The sequence below is a fragment of the Plectropomus leopardus genome, chromosome 10, assembly GCF_008729295.1.
Source record: "Plectropomus leopardus isolate mb chromosome 10, YSFRI_Pleo_2.0, whole genome shotgun sequence".
NCBI classification, from domain to species: Eukaryota; Metazoa; Chordata; class Actinopteri; order Perciformes; family Serranidae; genus Plectropomus; species Plectropomus leopardus.
The window spans coordinates 23,992,274-24,013,106 of record NC_056472.1 but is presented as its reverse complement, the minus strand read 5'-3'; the positions used below and the strand labels follow the sequence as shown (position 1 = coordinate 24,013,106).

The 20,833-nt window shown below is 39.7% G+C and overlaps 1 protein-coding gene across 1 annotated transcript in view; it reads left to right on the top strand.

Annotated features, from left to right (window-relative positions):
- The window catches only part of il1rapl1a (interleukin 1 receptor accessory protein-like 1a), a 206,747-nt gene that overhangs the window by 47,941 nt on the left and 137,973 nt on the right, over window positions 1-20,833 (top strand). Inside the window, exon 2 of the mRNA XM_042494889.1 lies at window positions 17,379-17,664. Coding sequence (XP_042350823.1) covers window positions 17,379-17,664 — 286 coding nt within the window. The remainder of the gene's footprint in view (window positions 1-17,378; window positions 17,665-20,833) is intronic.

Genomic DNA, 20,833 nt, shown 5'->3' with positions numbered 1-20,833 from the left:
ATGATCGTGGGCATGGCGCCCAGGTCCAAGCCTAGGGCAGTAGTGTCATTAATGTCTGGCCCCGAGTGTCGCCCTCACTGGAGATCTGTCTTTCCTGACTGGATGGATGGATGGGTCATTGCATCCATCCCTCTCCCAGCCCCCTCCCTCATCGTTCATTTCTCTTTGCTATCACCTTGATTCAGCATCACATTTCTTATTCAACCATAGCCATGACTTTATTTTTTAAATTTATTTATTTCAGTTTGTTCTTGAGGCAGATTTCCTCTTATACTGGGTTCAATTTGTTTTGGAGGTCAGAATACAGAAAAACACAGACAGGGAAAAAATGTGAAATAAACATTAAAAGTTTTTTATTATTTACTTCAGTACCAGAATCTCAGTACCACCATTTTTTACTTTAAAAATTAAGTGACTCACAATTCAACCAGCAAACCCCAAAAAATAACATCTGTAGACAAACAGATGGCAGAGAAAAGAAACAAATGGTGACATAAACATTGAAATCTTAAGCAAAAAAAAGCATTTTTCCATAGAGACAGAATACATATAGTGTTACTGCATAATGTCATAGATGAATAAATCATTCCAATATATTATTAAACATGGTAAATAATGAAAACGTGCACATTGATGACATAAAAGTGACATACCAATTTATTTACAACCAACCTGACAGCCAAGTGAGGCCATTGCATATAAGCATTAATATTGAATTCTGTGGTCTGCTTAAAAATGACTCACGTGTTAGACCTATGTCTGTTCAGCACCACGGATAGAGTCACAATGGAGTTAAAAGGCTCATTTGCAGGGATCGGTACATTTAACCAGCACTCAGGTCTTAAAAATGAGTGGTGGTAGCTTTTAAATACCCCGTTTTCTCTGTGTGTCCCTGTCCGCACTTGCATTTTGTATTTTGGAGATTCCCCTCCAGGCTGTAAGTTTTATGCCTTGTAATAGAAGTAACGAGAAATGCTCGTTTGCAAACCCTGAGGATACATAACCCCATTGCCCACTAACCTTTTGAAGAGAAAGCTCAGTTTCAAGAAGCATTTTTCTTTTTTTTTTTTCTTTTTGTTTTTTTATGTCAGGATTTATTGATGCAGTCTGTTCACTGAGAGTCTGTTTGATTCTTTAGCAGAGCAGATTTTATCAGACTCAGACATCAAGATGTTGTGCAGCATCGCAGTATGTGTATACATTCAATCAAATTTATTTTTATCATGACAGCGGCAGTTAATCAACTTTAATCAAGTGGTTACTGGTGTCACCATGGAGGCGAGGGCCGTCTTACTGTTACCAAGTAGTTATTGTAGCACAAACTATGATAACTATAAACTTTTTTTAAAGTAAGTATGTGTAAAAAGTCTGTCTTTTTAAAATAATTAAACTTTATGCTTTTTTTTTTTTTTATACCGTAGATATGCAATAATTCACTGTATGATAACCATCAGTTTCCATACCGCGCAGTACCCTAAAACCAGCATATTGCTGCAACCCTAAACCAAACCTTAAGCACTGTGACAATAAAAATCATTTTGGGGGGCTTTATGAGGGAGTATCGTCCTGATGATTGTAACATCATGTGTCTTCAGATGAGAAGAAGCTTATAGATGGACGGAGACCAACAACATATTTGGTTGTTACATTTGGCGGACTTCTGTGAGATTTTTTTTTTTGATATTTCAAAGCTGAATTCCCACTGTACTGCGGTCTTTGTCACTGCTCCTTTCACTGCAGGCCTGAGGGTGTGGAGAGCCATGTGCTTCTCCCAACACACATATAGCCACCAGCTGCTGCTTTTTACCACACAGCCAACAACGTCACCAGGAGGGCTCTCTGTCTAGTTGTGTGTTTTATATTTTTAAGCAGGCCCCGGGGAGTGACTTTTTGAAAGATATGAAGTTCACAGAGACATCTGAAGCAGAATAGCCTATGTAAATTAATGAAAATAACAATAATCACCCCCCCCCCCCCCCCCCTTTCCCTCGTATCCTCGCCAAGGTGTTTGGATTACCTGATTATCGAGAGCACAATTGCGCGTCTGTGAGTGGAATTTAATGCCCTTGTTTTGTCTCCTTCATTCTCCCCTCCTCTTTTTATTTTTGTGTCTCAGGCCGCAAGAGGGAAGAGGGAGAGGAGCATGGGTGATAATGACTTGTCAAATTAGAAGCGATGGAACCTGCAGCGAGTGTAAACACAATTCGGAATGTTCAGATGACATTTTCCAAGCTGTATTTCTACTGGGGGAGATTAGCGGAGTGACAGCTCAGCCTGAATCTCATGGATCACAGCTGCACAATGGAGAGCACCAGCACGCACACACACACACACACACACACACACACAGAGAGAGAGAGAGAGAGAGAGAGAGAGAGAGAGAGAGAAGAAATTGCTGGCATTTTAATACTACACAGCAGACTGACACCTGCATAGACAAACAGATTCCTCCACATGCTCACACTTTGCATTCGGCTATCTTGTGATTTGAAATGCTTCTGCTCTTCCCAGTCATGGTCCAAGAGGCTTGGCTCAGCCAGTCATGCTGTGTATGGATTCACGTCTACATAGCCTGCCCGCCACCCCGTCAGCATGATGGATGGTGTTCGCACACAGCCTCGACTTTATAACTTATAGGGACTTTATTTGCATGTGTTTCCATTACCAGTAAAACCGCACATGATGTAGGAGAGCCGTTTTAGTTGTTAAGATATTAGGGGCTCCTGTTTCTTAGTGTTCTATTTTACGCATGGCCATCCTCCTCGGTGCAGCAGCGGTGGCGGCAGCAGCCATGAACGGTGCTGCTCATTTCCCCAACTTCGCCTATGAAATAAAGAGCCATTTACGAGGAACAATGTCCCGGCCACCACATCTCCCTCTGCGCTGCCCCCACTATTGGAGAGATACTATTGAGAGTCCCGAGCGCATCAATTTGGGCCTCAAATGACTTTCTCCAGCTGGCCAAATCCTGACAAGCTTTCTGTTCTCCTTAAAAAAGAGCCCTTTATCATCAAGAGAAAGGAAGAAAGGATGAGCGAGGGAAGGAGAGAGAGAGAAAGTCAAAAAGCTAATGTCTCACTGACACCCTTTCTCACACAACAGGGGAAATTTCTGTTCTATAACGGGTTCTGGTTAATTTGAAGTCAATTGGAGAGTTATTAAAAGGATCTCAGTGAGCTGTGCTGAACTTGGTCAAGGGCAACAAACTCACCCTGGTTTCTATATGAAACAATAGAAACAGGACTGTCACCTTCAGGCAAACTTGAAAGTTTCTGATTTGCCGCATAAACTACTTTTAATACTGTTTATGTAGATTTGAATCCATCATGGTTTAGTTATTGTCGCCCTGAATATGTTTTTCTACAGTTTCCTTTCGTATACCTGCTTAGATTCTGTGAGGCAAATCCCACTGTTGGGGATTTGCCTCATTTTAAGGTATTGTTTTAGGTTTATCTCTGAAAGCTTCATGTTGCCTCTGAAATTACTCTGCCAATATGTATGCAAATGTCAAGATCCACCGCCACAAATTAGATTTACCTCGTTTCCCTATTGTTCCTACACTGTATATCCTCTCTGTGGTCCTCAGGTGCAGGTTCAGTAGTTTAATGTAACACTGCTGTGCATTATGGCACAATTTACAGTGTGTGCACTGCAAATAATGTCAGGAACCAACATTAATAAAGCAAGATGCAGAGAAATGGAGGCTCTGATTTAATTCACATGAGTTATGATGAGTGTATTGCACCAATGAGGATACACACACACACACACACATACATGTATGGCCAGGATGGGTTTTCTGAGCATGACTTAATAGGGATACTGACCTCAGTCTATAGGGAACATATGTGATCAACTCATCTTTGAGTTATTTCTGTTTTTTTTCTATTGCATTTCCCTTATAACTGCATAACAGCAACCATATACTGCAGAACAATCTGGAAAAAAGGAGGCATGCATGATAGTAAATAAAGGGGAAAAACACAAAAAGATTAGATTTTAAATTACATTTTACTTCAAAATATATTCAAAAATATATTTAAAAATGATAAAACAAAGATTAGAATAAGTATACAGTTAAGAAAGAAAACCAAGAATACCCGGCAAAAATAATAATAAGAATACCTTATTTTTATAGAGACACTTAAAAAAAAGTCAAATAAAGAAAATAAGAAAACATATTTATTCAACAATGTATTTCATGTTCAAAAAGGAGCAGGAAGAAATGCAAACTTATTAAATTCTATCCATTTTTTAAAAAAATATTTTATCAATAAACTTAAAATTCAACCTAAATATTTCCACTTTCTGCCTCAGTGTTCACCATACACACCCCAATCAAATCAAATTGAAAGATTAAACGCTCTGGGAACCCAAATCACCCAATACTTTCTCATGATGTAATTTAGCATCTTACAGACACAATAAAAAGCAACAAAAACGATCAGACATTAGTCTAAATCCCAAATTTTAAATTTTGAGTTTACTTTATTTAAAGCCAATTTTGGATTCAATTACATATATACATATACAATAATAGCTTTTTTTCTTTGCACATGATTTGAAGCAAATCTTTAAATTTTAGTGCTTTTAATTTGGTAAAGTGTGCGTTTGTTGGTTTTCTATAAGTGGTTTTGTTTAAAGTACTCATGTCCCTTTTTTAAGGAAAATATTGGATTGTAGTTTTATATGTTTGTAAGAGTGTATGCAGGACAGCCGTTGGAGTATATCAGCCATCACAGCAGACATTAAGAAAGTTCATTATCATACATTTACTAATTAGACACGATTCCTAAAAACGAAGGTCATTTTAGTCCATGCATGTACAGTGTCAAGGCAGGAAGTGTTTAACCTTGCAGTGAGACACTCGGTGTCCACAGTCTTCAGTGTTTCATGGATATTTTAGTTACAGCTGTAAACCCAGAAAGAAGAACAGAAGAGCTCTGACTGAGTGTCAGAGTTTTGTTGTTACAGACACAAGGCAGAGTCTGGAACATAATTAAATTGTAGTAAATCAGCCGGAGTAGAATTAACACATTTTCCAATAGGTTGCGGTAATAGGACGCTTTCAAAACAAGCACGAGAATGTTACTGGGGCATTATCAGAGCAAAACAGGCAGTATTAGTCAGAGGTCAAACCGATTTTATAGCTCCTTCCCCAAAGATGATGTTCACATTAAATTTTAAGTTAATAATTAATGGATTTTGTAACTCCTATTAGCCTTTCTATTTAGGGGATAATCATGCTTTAAGTGTTGAAATGACACTAACCATAATTTGGGGGCTTTGGGGAGGATGTAAACAGGAAGTATAATGTTTCCATTGAGTTAGTTATGCTGTGAGCCGCAACTTTAGTTTTTTTTTCAGAAAAAACAGGAGGAGTTTCTCTCTCTCTCTCACACACTTTCACTTTCTCACACACAAACACACGTGCGCTTTCAGACTTAATGGATGGAAGTGACTGGTCACATGACTGGTTCAAGTCTACAGCTGTCCACAGATGTTCAGCACAGAAAATATGTCCAAGCTTCACACACACTAATCCAGCTGGATGTCTTTTTGCTGGGCTGCTTTGTTGCATAATGCATAATTCTCATAATGCACCGTGCTAAGTGCCAAACATTTTAGAAACTAGTATTTAAAGTACGTTTTGGTTATTGAAAACTGTGATAACGATTTCAAATGGCTCTAAATAATATAAATTGTGCCTGACTTTGACAGTTTTCTGAGCGATTTCTTACTTTCAGATTCGTTGACTAGTCGAAGTTAAAACTTACATTTAAACATCAGGGGAAAACAGTCTAAAGGAACGTCCCTGAAGCAGAATTAGTTATTAGCACTTCCTGTTTGCAATGTACAGACAACGATCAATGGATTACATTGATGCTAAAGAACACATAAAGTGATAGTTTCGGGATTTTTTAAAAGTGGGGCTGTATGAGACACATAGTATATAGTATAGTCAGTGTATTACATACAGTAGTTGGTGGTCGGCGCACTCCCAGTTTGTACAAACTGTCGGGGTTGGTTTGAGTCGAAGTAGACAATATTTAGAGTATGTTCACAACTTAACCTTGCTCTCACTCAGCCTTTTCCTTTGGCACTACATTTCTCATCCAGCACCAGTCAGCTGTTTGGGTCAGAAAGTGCTGTTTGCAGCTGTTTGGCGATCAGACTGAAACAAAACTTCACGTTGAAAACACTTTCAATCCAGCATCCAATTAGACTGATATTGTATTTTTTAGGTAAGCGTTTCTTAAAGTGGCTAAAACACGTTTTGATATCAACCCCTCTAATAAAGCATTGTAATGGTGAGCTCTGGGCTCTGCGCCTCATCTGTTGCTACAAAGCGGAAGCACGCCAACCGCCAGCCGCTCCATGTAATACACTGACTATAAATAAGTATCTCATACAGCCCAACTTCAAAACTCACACTGAACTATCCCTTTAAAAATGTGACGGCAGCTTCTTGAGACATAGGGAGGATCTTTTTTCTAGATAGTAATTTGCATCAGACAACTAAGATGATTCTCAGTGTTAAAGTCACACTATGTCTGAAAATATGTGAAATTCTGTGTCTTATGACAAATATTTTGATGCAAATTACAGCAGTCTGATTCTAAAGTAAAGTTTAAAATACCTTAATTGCTTCCATTAGCTTTGTCCAACTGCCAACCATTTTGATAAACAGGCAAAATCAATGGGGCAGAGTAATAACTTGCTTCCTCTTGTTTTTTAAACACCAGCACACACCTGTCCCTTTCACCTTATTCAGTATCTTTGCCTCATGTCTCTTATTCCCCGGGGGGACGTGCCTTACCGTTTGAAAACCTCTGGTGTAAAAGCTCTGGGAATAACTCTGCATTTTCTGTGAGTTATGATGAGAAAAGCTACAGGGGGAAAAAAATGAGCTGGAATTCTCCACAAACAAAATAGCAAGGCTGTAAGAGAACCAAATCCAGGGTAAATTACTCAGTACTTCTTTGAACAATCAGCAGAAGCAGCCAGATTTGGGCTACAATAGCCGCAGCAGTGGGGACACATTCCAAGTCTGGCACTGGGCTGTTCAGGTGGGGGTTTGTGTCGGTGGGAAGCTGTGTGGCAGCAGGCCTGGCAGACATGCTGCTTATTTGCTTTGCATATGCAGCCTTCACATCACATCCCATCACAGTTTCAGTTGCCTTCATCTCTCTGTTGTCTCTCTCTGTCTGCTCCTCCAGTCCTTTGTTATAATTATGTGACTTCTTCTCCACACATTTGCTAGAGTTGAAACTAAGGTGAAGCAGTGACAGTGTTTAAAGTTTGGTACTTTCCTGCAGCAGATTGACTGATCTGTTCAACAATTTCTCTCAGAGCAAGAAATGTCAAAAAATTACTGACCAGATGGCGTGACATTGGGTACTGATATTCATACTTTCCAAAAGAATACTCATATTTCTCAGGCTCAGATGTGATCAAAATATTGCAATGATTTTGTTATCACAAGTACAAACAAGTGGCAATAAGACAGATAACTAACTACAAACAGCCTGGTCTCACTGCCAGGGCAAAAAAATATACCGCTCAGTTTTGTGTGAGATGAACTGGGCTTTACACCGATTCCAGTGTAAACCCATTCACATCATTATTAGTGTGTTTTTTAGCGACATCACACTGTAACTAAGTAGTTTTGCTGTCTAATTGTATTTGCCAATTCTTTCTCAAAACCATGTTTGCACTCAAAGCAGTATGGTTTTTAGGCAAAAAAAAATCACATCCTTTTCCTAACCATAAACAAGCTATTCTGCTATTTCCTTCTCACCACTACATTCATGCCGCTCAAAGTCGGCTATTTTGTAGGGACACAGCTTTGCCTTTCTAGCAGTGTTTGTGCAAAGCTGGGTGTTTTTTTTTGTGATATCCACAACCCTTTTTCTAACCACAACGAAGTACTTTTGTTGCCTACTCCTAATATATATAACTAATATAACTAATATAATATAACTAGCATAACTATAAACTGAATTACCAGAAAGCTGAAGAAAGAACACAATAAACAGGATTATTGTGATTAAGAGATTTTGTATTCTAATTCAAATAAAATAAATGGGCAAAAAATACAGTTTGAGAGTTAAATCTATACCTTTATCATTATTTTTTTTAGTCATGGCAGAATGAGAAAGACAAAGAGTAGGTAGAGTGTTTCTCCCTGTCACAGTTTTTGGGATAGACAGCGAGGTACTTCAGCACTTGAGAGAGAAATTATCAGTATTGGTCTGCATTTGCATATAAATGAACAATGGTTAACTGTCAGTGAGAGTGAATGATTTTGAGACAGAGAAATATGGAGTGGCACGGCACAGAGGGAGAGACTAAAACTTCAGATATTAAGTAACTTAGAGTGGCACAAAGACAAGGAGGGAACAGTAATACACAACTATGGCTTCAGTGAAACATATGATGTGTAATACACGTATACATTATTTATATTCATAAAATATTGCCAAGGTAACCTTTCAGTTGATGTCAGCTCTGACTTGAAACATGAATAAATTATAGATTATTTGTAATTTTTCAGCTTACATGCAAAATGCCTCTTGTATTATTGTTAATTCAGGTGGTGTCAGGTCCTGTTAAAACAGATCTTGGCCCCACTGGAGCCAGACAGACCAAAACAAAGCCAGGCTACATTAACTCGGTTTGTTCTAGTGTTTTTGGATCCCAGACAACGAAGATTGATGACACACAAGCTTATTTTTCTTATCGGGCTGCAGTTCGCTGAATCTTGCAGCAAATGTCATTTCAAACTTCAAAGGCCTGAGTCTGTAACTGAGCTCACACTGTTCCATTTGTTTGTTTCTTTTTGAACTGAATCAGGTGAAAATGAGTATAGAAACAGGTGGATAGAAACATTTAAAAGTCATGCAGAGTTCACGCAGGTAGGATGCTTTGATCACCTACCACTATTTTGAGGACAAGAAGTCTGGAAGAAAGACTCAAAGTCAGGGCACAGATTGGTTTGCTATTGGCTAAAAGAGAAAAGCCAGTAATTCAGAGAGGCATCTGCGATTCTTTCACTGCAGGTTAAGAGAATACTTCACCCACAAACTTACCATTTGTATAGCAATTACCCGCTGCATTTATTCTTGAATTGGTGAAGAAAAAAAAACACCTTTCTTTCATGCCTTCAAGGTGAAAGGAGGGAAAGAGAAAATTCTTCATGCATTGAAGTCACAAGGATCTTCATTTAACATCAGCAAGAAAATATTCATCAAAATATATGTTTACAGGCTCTCACATAACTCATGCTGCATAATCCAATTCTCATTTATCCAGTTGTATTTGAGAGATGGTGTGCAGGTGCATGGGGGCATAAAAGTTTGCAGATGTATGCAGGTGCTAGACCATGTAGTGTTTTAAAAGTAATGAGTAAGACCTCCTGTAGCCCCATGTATAACAGCTACTGTATGTCTTTGTTACAGTGGCCAAGGGTTTGATTCCAGCCCACGGCCCTTTGCTGCATGTCTTCCCCTCTCTCTCCCCCTTTCACGTTGCTCCTATCCTGTCAAATAAAGGCAAAAAAGCCCCAAAAATTAATCTTTAAAAAAAAGTAATGAGTGAAACCTTGAAATCAATCCTAAAGTTAACAGGAAGCCTATGCAGGGCCGATTCGATTGTGTTATGTGACTTCAGTGCAGCATTTTGTACAGTCTGAAGGCTTGACTGTGCTTTACTGTGCAGGCAGGTAAAGAGTGAATTACTTAATTATTTACTTCGTCCTCTTCTTCCCAAGTGGGAAATAAGGCTTCAACGATCCAGCGCCATCCATCTCGATTTTTTGCTATCTTGTGAGCCTCACCCCACGGAAGTTTCATTTCTCTCAGCTCGCCTTCAACTGTTCTGCGCCAGGTGATCTTTGGCCGTCCAGGTCTTCGTTTTCCAGGCGGTGTCCCAATTAATGCTGCCTTTGGTATCTTGTCCTGGTCCATTCTGAATGTGTGTCCTCGCCATCTGAGCTGCCAATGTTTTATTTTATGGATCACACTGTTGCAGACAGTGTTGCGATATTGCTCTCTGTTTGACACTTTGTTGGGCCAGAAGATGCGGCAGATTTTCATCAGGCACCTATTGTGGAAGGCATTGATCTTGTCCATGTCTCCTCTTACCACTCACCAGCAGATTTGATATTGCTGTTATAGAGCCTAATCTTAGTCCTAACATTGTGTTGCTGAGAGTGAATTACAGTAGTCTAATCTTGAGAAAATAAAAGCATGAATAACTTTTTCCAAGTCAGCAAATCATGCGCATGATTTTATTTTTGATACTATTTGATTTTGATAAAAAGATAATGATGATATTGATAACTGATAATGTTCTGAATGTTGCATACAAAACCTTTAACTTATCTTGAGGGTAAAGTAGACAGAGATACTATGCAGAGAGAGAATGATGGACAGGTAATGAGCCTAGCAGACTGCAGGGGGTACCTTAGCTCATTTTGAAGAATAATGCTAGAATGATATGTTGTACATTTACTGCTGTGTATATTGAATAATCACATACTTTCTCAGTGCAGAGGACTTACATCAGTAATATGTGCCGCACAGGAGAATAATATTTAATTTGCTGAGAGGTTATGGGTAGTTTTTATCCAGTGCCAGGTCTTAATAGTGCGGTGAACCATTTGCTATAGATTCTGCACAATTACCTTTAGGGGTCAGCCACAGTACCTGCACTCCTGGAGCCAGAAAACCATGGAGATCTATACCTACATAATTAGCCTTTGCCAGAAATACATAGGTGAATTTCTATGTCAGTCATTTCTTTGCCTCCGGGGTTTGTCCTGTAAGGTAATATAATAAGGTAGTTTTATATAAAAAAAATAATTCTACAGTGTACCAAAAAGGGAATTAGTCATTATTGTTTTAAATAACAGTTATAAACCACCAAATAGGCTATGGAGGAGGAAAAAAGATCAGTGCCAAGCTGAAGGGAATGAGTCGGCTGAATTTGGAGGTAGAGATGGAGTTCTGTGGAGTGGGTGAGGAGGAGAGAAAGAGAATGAGAGAGACAGAGAGTTATTAAGAGTCCTTATCCACATATAGATCACTGAATGTCTTCCTGGCCTGCGAGAACCCTGCCGCCCACCCAACATCTGATAATTACACTTCATTAGGAGACAGGTAGTGATGAGCGAAGAGAGGGCCGACGACTCAGGGGCGGCATGAGACACATGCAAGTAGGAAAGCGAGGCACACTTGAGTGATATACTGTTGTGAGAGGATAATGGGAATTTGATTATGGGGGGAGGGGGGAAGACTTGGATGACACGTAGCCGGCTGTGGGATTGTGTATGTTTGTGAGTGTGCATTTGCTTGTTTGTGTTTATGCATGAATGTGGGTAAATTTATTGTAGCTCAGGGGTCTATATTTATTGCTTTGGTTTAATGTCACTGGAAGACAGACAGGACTGCCTTGATGCAAAATGTAATAAGTTCTCTGAGAGCCACACATACATATCCTATAGCTTGACACCCCTCCCTTGCTATTTCCTTGCATTGGCCATACCTATGCCCTACACGTCATGTGCTGTAGCAGTGCTAGAGCAGCAGCAGAGCAGCAGTCGCTGGTACACTCTTAGAAATACAGGTACTGTGGTGAATTGAAGACGACTGAACACAAGAGATTGCTTACTGTACAATATGAAAGTTCATTTTACTGAAAATAATCTTGGAAACTGATTGCCTTAATAAAGTAAAGTAAATATAGCTATGAACCTTAATTCGTGTGTACTTTATATCTAATTTTTAAGTGTACTTGTAATTTAGCTGTATTAACTTAATATTGTGAAGTTGATGCAACTTAAAGTCACCTTGTTCTTTCTAAGTGTTAGCAACATCAGTGGACCTAGTCTGACTTAACTTGATCACAAACAGGATTTTGCCAATAATGAAGTGAGGAGATCTGTGAGTTCTGTTTTAATGTGTTAAAGAAACACAAATGTGACTGACTTGTACGCAACCAGCAGATATATAGAACAGTATACTTAGTTTACTGATTCTAATTGATTAGATTAAACTGATTCTACTGAGAACCCTTTTATATTTCAAGGGTTTAATCTAGAACCCACCAAGGGGATTTTACAGAGAACCCTTAATAATCGAGGAATTAAGTCTAGAACCCACCCAGGATATGCTACCAAGAAACCATTTATATTCCAAGGTTTTAGTCTATGACCCGCCCAGGGGATTCTACTGAGAACCCTTTTATATTCCAAGGATTTCATCTAGAACCCACCGAGGGGATTTTACAGCGAGCCCATCTATATTTGAGGGGTTTCATCTAGAACCTACCCAGGGGTTTGAACAGAGAATCCTTTCATAATCGAAGAAATAAATCTAGAACCCACCCAGGGAATTCTATCAAGATCCCTATCTTATCCCAAGGGTTTCTTCTAGAACCCATCCAGGGGGGTCTAAAAAAATAGTAACTGACCACATCACCCATAGATCTATCTTCCACTAACCATGGCGTTTGTTCTTAATGGAACTCTTTGTCTTATAAAGAACCTCTGAAGAACACTTTCCTCTTTAGAAGCAAAGAGTTTTGGGTAGAACCTCAGTCCTTCAGGATGAACCTTTTTGGAACCTTTTTTTCTAAGAGTGTGAAGGAGTGCTGCAGTAAGATTCAGTCTGGGCAGCGGCCCCTCAGCCTGACAGCCATGTGGGAATGCATCCATATGGAAACATCCTTTACCGCTGTGGGCTTGTCTAAGAACGGCTGAACAGAATCGCTAAAGGTGCGATGTCCCAGAGGTGCAGTGAGGAACAGGGAGCGATCCTGTATTTGTGTGTGTCGATGTGTATGTGCTGTCAACAGAGGGAGAGTGAGAGGTGAGGACTGCAGTATTCCTCCAGCGGGAAGCATTGATTTTCCAGCCCAGCGTGGGGATGTGGGAAATGTCAGCCTCTAATTGAGTTGATAAAACCGTTTTGAGTTTCAGACGTAAATATGGTTTCCCCCACAAAAGGCCACTGCATTAAACAACCCCCATCTGGAGGTCTGTGAGGAATGAAAGGCCTCCTTGTTGTTATTGTGTGTGCGGGTGTGTGCGGGTGTGTGTGGGTGCGTGCGGGTGTTTTTATGTGGCCTTATGCATGCAGAGTTTGTTGTTCGGACAGCACGTGTCTGCAAAAACTGCACGGTGAGACAAACTGACAGGCGCTCGGGCACTGAATGAAATGTTTTCTTTCATTGTGAATCGGGATACAAGCTCGTTAGAATAAACAGTTTTTGTTGTGGCAGGGAGGGCAGAAATGGAGAGTGTGAGTGAGAGGCAGAGGTCATATCCATTAGAGGTGTAGAGGCTGAATAAAGAAAGGGCTGAATGAAGCGTCTGCTGTCCCTGCTGATTAGCAGATTGATATGCAGAGAGGGCAGAGGACTTACCTGCTGCCTTCAGTGGAAACTCACTCAAATGCCAGGGGAGGAATTTATGTGGTTTAGTGTTTCTCACATGATATCTTCTATATAACGCCTAAAGATTCTGTACGTTTTTACAAGTATTAATTTTCTCTTATTGCCAATGGGTGAACAGGTTGTAACTCAGGTTGTAAGACTTTTCCCGACTTTATTGGTTGCCTCCAGCAACCTGTAGAATGACTTAAAGACTCCAGACCGATTTCCTGTATAAATCCAAAAGATCTGACATTATGCATCACTACAGCAATAACATTGTTGAAAAGTAGCTAAGGTTATCTAAGAAATGTAATCTGCTAATGTCAAAAAACAACCGGCATCCACCACAAGAGTCCAGACCTGCTGCGTTTTCTTTATGTATATTTTGCAGGGACTGAGGTGACGTACCTTCACTTAGCGCCCTGTAGCAACTCAGCCAGAACACGACCAAGCATCTAAGTGCCAGGGGCAGTGTTGCCAACTTGGCAACTTTCTTGCTGTATTAAGCAACTTTTCAGACCCTCTTAGCGACAGTATTTCTAAAATGCAACTGGCGCCAAATTAAGAGACTGTTTTCACATATAGTCCTTTTAGTGCTCTGAAAGTGGACCAAAAGTGAACCAACTGAAAAAGGACTCAGTTCCTCTTGTGTTCACATTATCAGGTCATTTAAAAGAGGACTCAGTTCTCTCTCTGGTCCACACAGGTCTGATGGGGTCTCAGTCCCCTTTCTGTTCACACTATAGCCTATATCCATCTCACCACCCCCTGTGAAGCTATAGTGACCCTAATTGGGGTTGCGATAGTTTGCACTTATGAAACCTCTTACTTTCATAATGAAGACTGGAAGAAAACGCCTACACTTCTGTGCATTGTAGACTGTTGACATTCGATGTGTTCTTCATTACATCTGCAGTATCATCCGCAGATTAAAATCCTCCGTGCTAGCGCTACAGGCCGTTATGGTTCTGCCTGTGTGTTTTTTGAGCGTCCCAGCTCAGTAATATGTGATTTGGGCTAAAATCCAATGGTAAAGAGCAAAACGAACCCAGAGCATTTTGTGTTCACAATGCACAAGTAAATCGAACCGCACTGCAGAACCGAACTCAGACCACCTATCTGAGTGGACATGTCAGTTGGCTACGCAGCTCGCCACATTACATGGTGAGCTAACGTGATTCATGGCACTAACCTATTTACAAGTATTATGCCTGTGTTGATTTAGCCTACAATAAATGATGTAACGGTACAAAGTGCTTTCTACCAGCCAGGAGTGATGCAGCCAACAAGCTAACCGTCACCTGAGCTAATGTTAGCTAGCTAGCTGTAATTTAGGTATTCTAAATGGATTAGCTGATGGTTACTCGCAGCCTTATGTCAGCTGATAATAAAATCTTATTCATAAACAGCAAGCTAGTAATGGTTTTCTAAATATAAAATACATTTTATTTTTCAACTTTTTATGAATATGATGATGCTCTATCATGGTCAGTCTCGTGTTTGTCGGTGTTTAGGCTAATGCCCGCGCAGATGCTCAATCGCAAATGAAAGTGAATGGTGCCGTTTGTTTCTGAAATAGTAATGGGAAAGAAGATTGCTTTCTTGTTTCTGGGTGATATTTGAATAATTTAGCCATATAATTCAAATGCCAAAAAACAGCTTGTCTTCTGTGCTTAAATTTTAAAAAGTGCCCATCATTAAGATGCTATACAGTTGTATAATCAAGTTTAAAGTTGTGAAGAGCGCATGTGAACACACACATGAGAGTGCATGTGTGCCTGTCTGTATCTATAGGGGCTCAGCTCTCATTATTAGGAGTGATAATTGGACAGGGTTTCACACATTACACACTTTCTGTTTCTCTCACATTCATATGTGAGCACACACACATTTGTGGCTTAGCCTACTGGTAATTAACAGACATAATTAGGCAGACAACCATTCGTATAGGGAATGCATGCTCATGCAAACACACACACACACACACACACACACGAAGACACACATTACTTCCCTGGTAATTAAGAGTATTAATTACAAGCATAGCTGTCCCTGTGAGACTCTGTATCACTCACAGACTGGCACGCAGCAGGGTTCTTATTACTTTATCTCACCACACCATCACCCCTCTCCCTCTCTCAATCTCTCTGGATACACATGCACACACATGTACTCTCTAATATACACCTGATGGATAAACAAATGGTTGCTAATTAGTCTGAGACTGATAGCTGGCCATAGGTTAACCTCCGCTCATTCGGGAATTAAGAGAGATCTGCTGGCTTGAACTATAACACAGCAGCGTGCCTAAGGGGCTGTGCCAGTGTCTCTGATTTTTGTCAAATGCACACTCTGCCTCACTCTTTTCTCGTCTGCACTTTGTTAAACTGCAGCAGCTGAATTTCAAAAATGAGGCCAGGAGATACAGTTTCCATCTGTGTTGCACGTGGTTTTATCTGTAAAATGGGCTATTCTACTTTCACTGTAGTATGCACACTAACCTAGGTAGACATGTAGGTCAAACTCTCACTCCAGTCACGGTAGAGCAGTGATACTCAACTTAAAACCCGTGGGCTAAATCTGGCCCCTGGTCGGCAGGGACGGCCACCCAACAATTTTCTGATTCAAAATAAAAATAAAGTGATTCACACTGGGAATTGCTTTTGCATTTTTAGTATGTAAACGATGCCAGAGTGCATAAAACAACATCAAAATAGAACTTGTTTATCAAAAAAAGTGCAAGTGAAGGGTATCCGCATCTCTAACAATGGATTGTAGCTGACCCAGCCTGTTAGCTCAGGACAACAACTATGAGACAAAGAGCCTTAGGAAAAATATCTGTCCATATAACTGTTCGACCGGGAGCACGCCTTGCCTCAAGAGCTGCAGGCGTATTCCCAGTTAACAAACTGGCCTTCCACCCTTTGACACTGGAGCTGTGGTGCACCCTCGGCATTAGAGGAGCCTGACATCATTTATGGAGATATTTTACAGGTCATTCCCAAATTTCAGAGTGGTTGCGTGTTTGGATATTGCAGGATAGGGTCTGAGCTGTCAGGGTGGCACACATGCCCTGAATGTGTGAGCAGCGTCAGGGGAGGTGAGAAGAGGAGGCATTGCGCAGTAAAATTGCAATCCAGAAGCAGAACATGTTAAACCTTTAAAACTTGGAGCAACATCACTTTTCTTGTGCTACTTTCAGATGCCTTTAAACCTTTGAACCCTGATCCAATTGGTGTGATTTGTGATGAGAGAATATGCAATTAGCAACTTGATAATTAATGTTCCACATGTGGAAATTAGTAGATTATTACTAATATGTAATACATAATTGCATATTTAAAAATATGTTAATCAGAATTATTAGAATAGTCTTGTTTGCCTTGTTTTTTTAATTTTCTTTTTTATTTATAATAATATTATACAAATTAAAAAGTTATTTATTTATTTATTTATTTATCTCACACACTTTTCAGGTAATTTTCTTTTCCTTTGACTATTTTTTCTTTCTCTATCTTTCTTTTCTTTATCTTTCTTTGTTGTATAAAAAAAAAATCAATAAATCAAATTTGTTCAGGTTTCAAAGGGTTCAATCCCTTTGAAGAAAATGTATGCTTGCATACTGCATACAGCTTAGTATAGCCTCAGTACTTAGTGTCTCATTACTAATAAAGCTATTAGAGTGACTGATTTTTAATAAATAAGGAGAGGATTATTGTGGGTGGTTTATGACCTGGTAATCCTCATCCTACTCATATGTTCTTATAAAGCAATCTGAAGATGCATAATATTGCTATATTTTTTGCTGTAAATGTAAAATCTTTATGTGCTGTAATCACCAATCCTGTATGTGGTTATACGTATTTTATTATTTCTCAATCATAATGGTACGCACAAACTAATACTGTGTTGTCAATGTCTTTCTCTCTGTGTCTCTGCAGTGGACGGCTGTACAGACTGGTCAGTGGACTACCTGAAGTACCGGGTGCTGCAGGGTGAGCCGGTGCGGCTGAAGTGCGCTCTGTTCTATGGTTACATCCGGGCCAACTACAGCCAGGCACAGAGTGTGGGCCTCAGCCTCATGTGGTACCGCAGCTCGGGCCTGGGCCACAGCGACTTCGAGGAGCCCATCTCTTTCGACGGCGTGCGTATGAGCAAGGAGGAGGATGCCATCTGGTTCAGACCTGCTGACCTCCAGGACGTGGGCCTGTACTCCTGCGTCTTACGGTAGGATGGAGGGAAAAGACATTATGCTGGGGATAACGCATTTAAATGGCCAGTTTAGTAAGTTATCTCATTTCGTTTTGCTGTAGTTTTCACAATCCTGTTTCTCTCTTAGACACAGTTTCGCATTAAATGAGAAGATTAATATCACTCACATGTCTGTGCATTAAGTATTGAGCTGGAACTTGAAGGTGATCAGCCTTGCTTCAGTGTAGAAACTGGAAGTGAGAGGAAGCAGCTAACCTGGTTCCCTAAAAAAACTCAAAAATATTCCTACCGCCAACCCTGAGATCTACAAACTGGCATTTTGTTCTACAGCATAATTTGTACACAAACATAAATGAAAAGAAAAAAAAAATCACAAGACACACATAGTCTTGATGTTTCAAGACAGAAAGCAATTAAACATTTTATCAAAATTTTGAACCATTTCTTGAAATTAGGGAAATTAGAGAGAATGTTATTGCTGAAAAAAAAAGGTAGCCATTTTCAAGAATGTTCTTGAAGTAAGTTTCATCATCTAAATCCTCTTATTTGTCCCTGAAATGTGTAATTGACACTGTTTAGGGCTGTGTAGTTGCAGAATTATGTATAACTTTTAGCAGTACCAAAGCAATATAACGCATTATTAATAGCTTTCATTAAGCTGTACAGTATTGCCCACCACTGGATTTGTAGTGAGATGCAATAAACTTGGGCTTAGCTTTGATTATCAGCTATGAAACAATGTTACCCTCTTCCATATAAACATATACTGTGCAGAATTTTTCCTGAAAAAAAAAGACTGTTTATAGACTCATATAAAAGTAATTGCTTTAAATCATCATCAAGAAGTATGCAGCAGTATATTTTTCTGCAGAGTCTTTGCCCCCTGCCTGTATTTTCTTGGATTCTTCTTATTTACCATGTATGGGACATTTATGGGTGTGTGCTCCCACAATGCGCAGGTGAGATGGGGAATTTGTAAAAAAAGGTAGCAATCAGGTGCAGCAGACACCCAAGAGAGACATTGCATAAAAAATGCAAATAAACGAGGTGAAATGCTAAAAGTAGTGTAATTAGTGGCTCATTAGTCTGTACAGACAGTGATATTCTCAAGGAAACATTACCTTCAGACGCAGGTAATCAGTAAAAGTAATATTTAACATTTTGAAAATGACTTGCCCAACACTCCAGCACTTGTAACTTGTGTGTTTACCTTTTAAATCAGATGAAATTGACTGATCCCATTAGGTAATTGATCGTATAGTGAGCTATAAGCGCTGTGAAGTGGCGAGGGGAGATTAACTGTACAGACAAAGAGAGATAACCGAATACAAACACAAACACCCACACGTACACACTCTTTAGTGGGCCATTACAGAGAGACTCTTCCTAATACAAGATGCATAATTATGTGGCAGTAACTTATTAACCTTTACAGTGGAGAACATCCTTCAATAAACGGCTCATTGCAGCTCTTCATTTCAGAGAGTTTTTAATAAACCTAGTTAAAGGCCTCTTAAAGACCCAGAGAGGCTTGCAGGATACACTGAGTGTGACCGGGGGAGTGTGTTTGTCAATGATACCCCAGCCTGTACTGCAATTCATTACTGCACTCTGTAGGACTAATCTGGCACAAACAGTCTTGTCTCACTGTAAATTAATATTGTCTCCTGATTATTGACAATTTCTTCCAACAAGGCTCGATTTCTATTCAAATGTTTGAAATTCAGAGCAGACTTCAGCTCTGTGGAGCACTACATTGTAAAAAGTGCCCCCAGCTCTGTCTTTCTCGGTGCTCGTGTTGAGCTGGGGGGGATTTTAAACTTCTCAGATAACCTAATCAGAACACTGCGAGAGATTTGCCTCTGAGCTGAAATCAATTGTCTTTGTTAGGGTGTAAGCTTTTGAGTCACACATTTTAGCACATATGACCTAAACACTCTCCCCTAAAACTCCCCGCAGGCAAAGACAGGGAAAATATGCCTCCGTCTTTTCTTCAGAGTTCATACAGTAAACGCCGTAGACATTCATTTATTCAAAACTCAGACATCGAATATTATAACAACCCTCATTTACATGGCTAGTGATGAACAATAAAGATGAATCAGCGCCGTTTTGACACATTATCATAAAAAATTGAATATATACAATAAGCTTTGTAAAGGAAGGCTTTGTTGCAGGGCTGATTGATTTGGTAATCGATTTACCTAATTGTTCACCTAATAAACTGGCAGCTCAGTGTATAATCCAAAACCTTAATAAGTTACTCGGCTATAGAAATGTCATCATTAAAACATGCAATTAAAAGCACATTAAGTGCCACTTGTACTGTATAGCATGTCAGAATGAGCATGCACAGTATGTGTCATATTTCACAAATGTTATTTCAATGTAAATTAGCCCTGAGATGTAATTCAGTGGCTTCAATGACCTCTGCTATGATGTGTTTCATTTCATCATTTAGGGTTGCTCTTTTTTTTCTAAATCTGCATTTACAGATTAACCTCCTCAACTCTGTGAGGACGCTGGCGTCATTGGCTGACGTTACTGCGTTTCAGAGGCTGCAACGAGCTGACTTTTAAAGCTAGAGAGAAGATATCATATGAAAGTAGAAGACCTAAAAAGAGGGTTAAAAAATGCTCCAAAGTAAGACTATAATCTGGTGAGGGAAAAAATGGCATTGACATTTTCATTGGAGTCTGTTGAAGTGTCGTGATATCTTAATGAAAATGGATCTCATGGGTACCCATGAGTCTCTATAGACATGCCCACTTTATGCTAGTCCTGCACACTTTTGAGCCAGAACTTTATTTCCATTTATTGTATTTGAATATTTCTGCAAACTGGGGTCCCTAAGCAGTCTTGGAATTGCCTAAGTTGGGTGTGACTGGAAAGCTAAGACTCTTGTGGATTCAGTGAGCCCAATTTTACTCGTGTGGTGATTTTAGCCCCTAGAGTCGAGTAGACCATTTAATTGTAGTGAGACCATTTTTCTAAAGTGGACATCTCTGTATAAAATGACCTATAGTGACCTCTGGATAATCGCAGCCTCATGAAACTTAACAACCGCAAATTAGAGACCTGGGGCATTCAGAGGATTTGTAACTTTTCAATATAAGTTTGTTGACAATAAGCGAGTTTCTGAGCAGTTTCCAGGGCAGAAGTGCTGGCCAATCACTGAAAATGC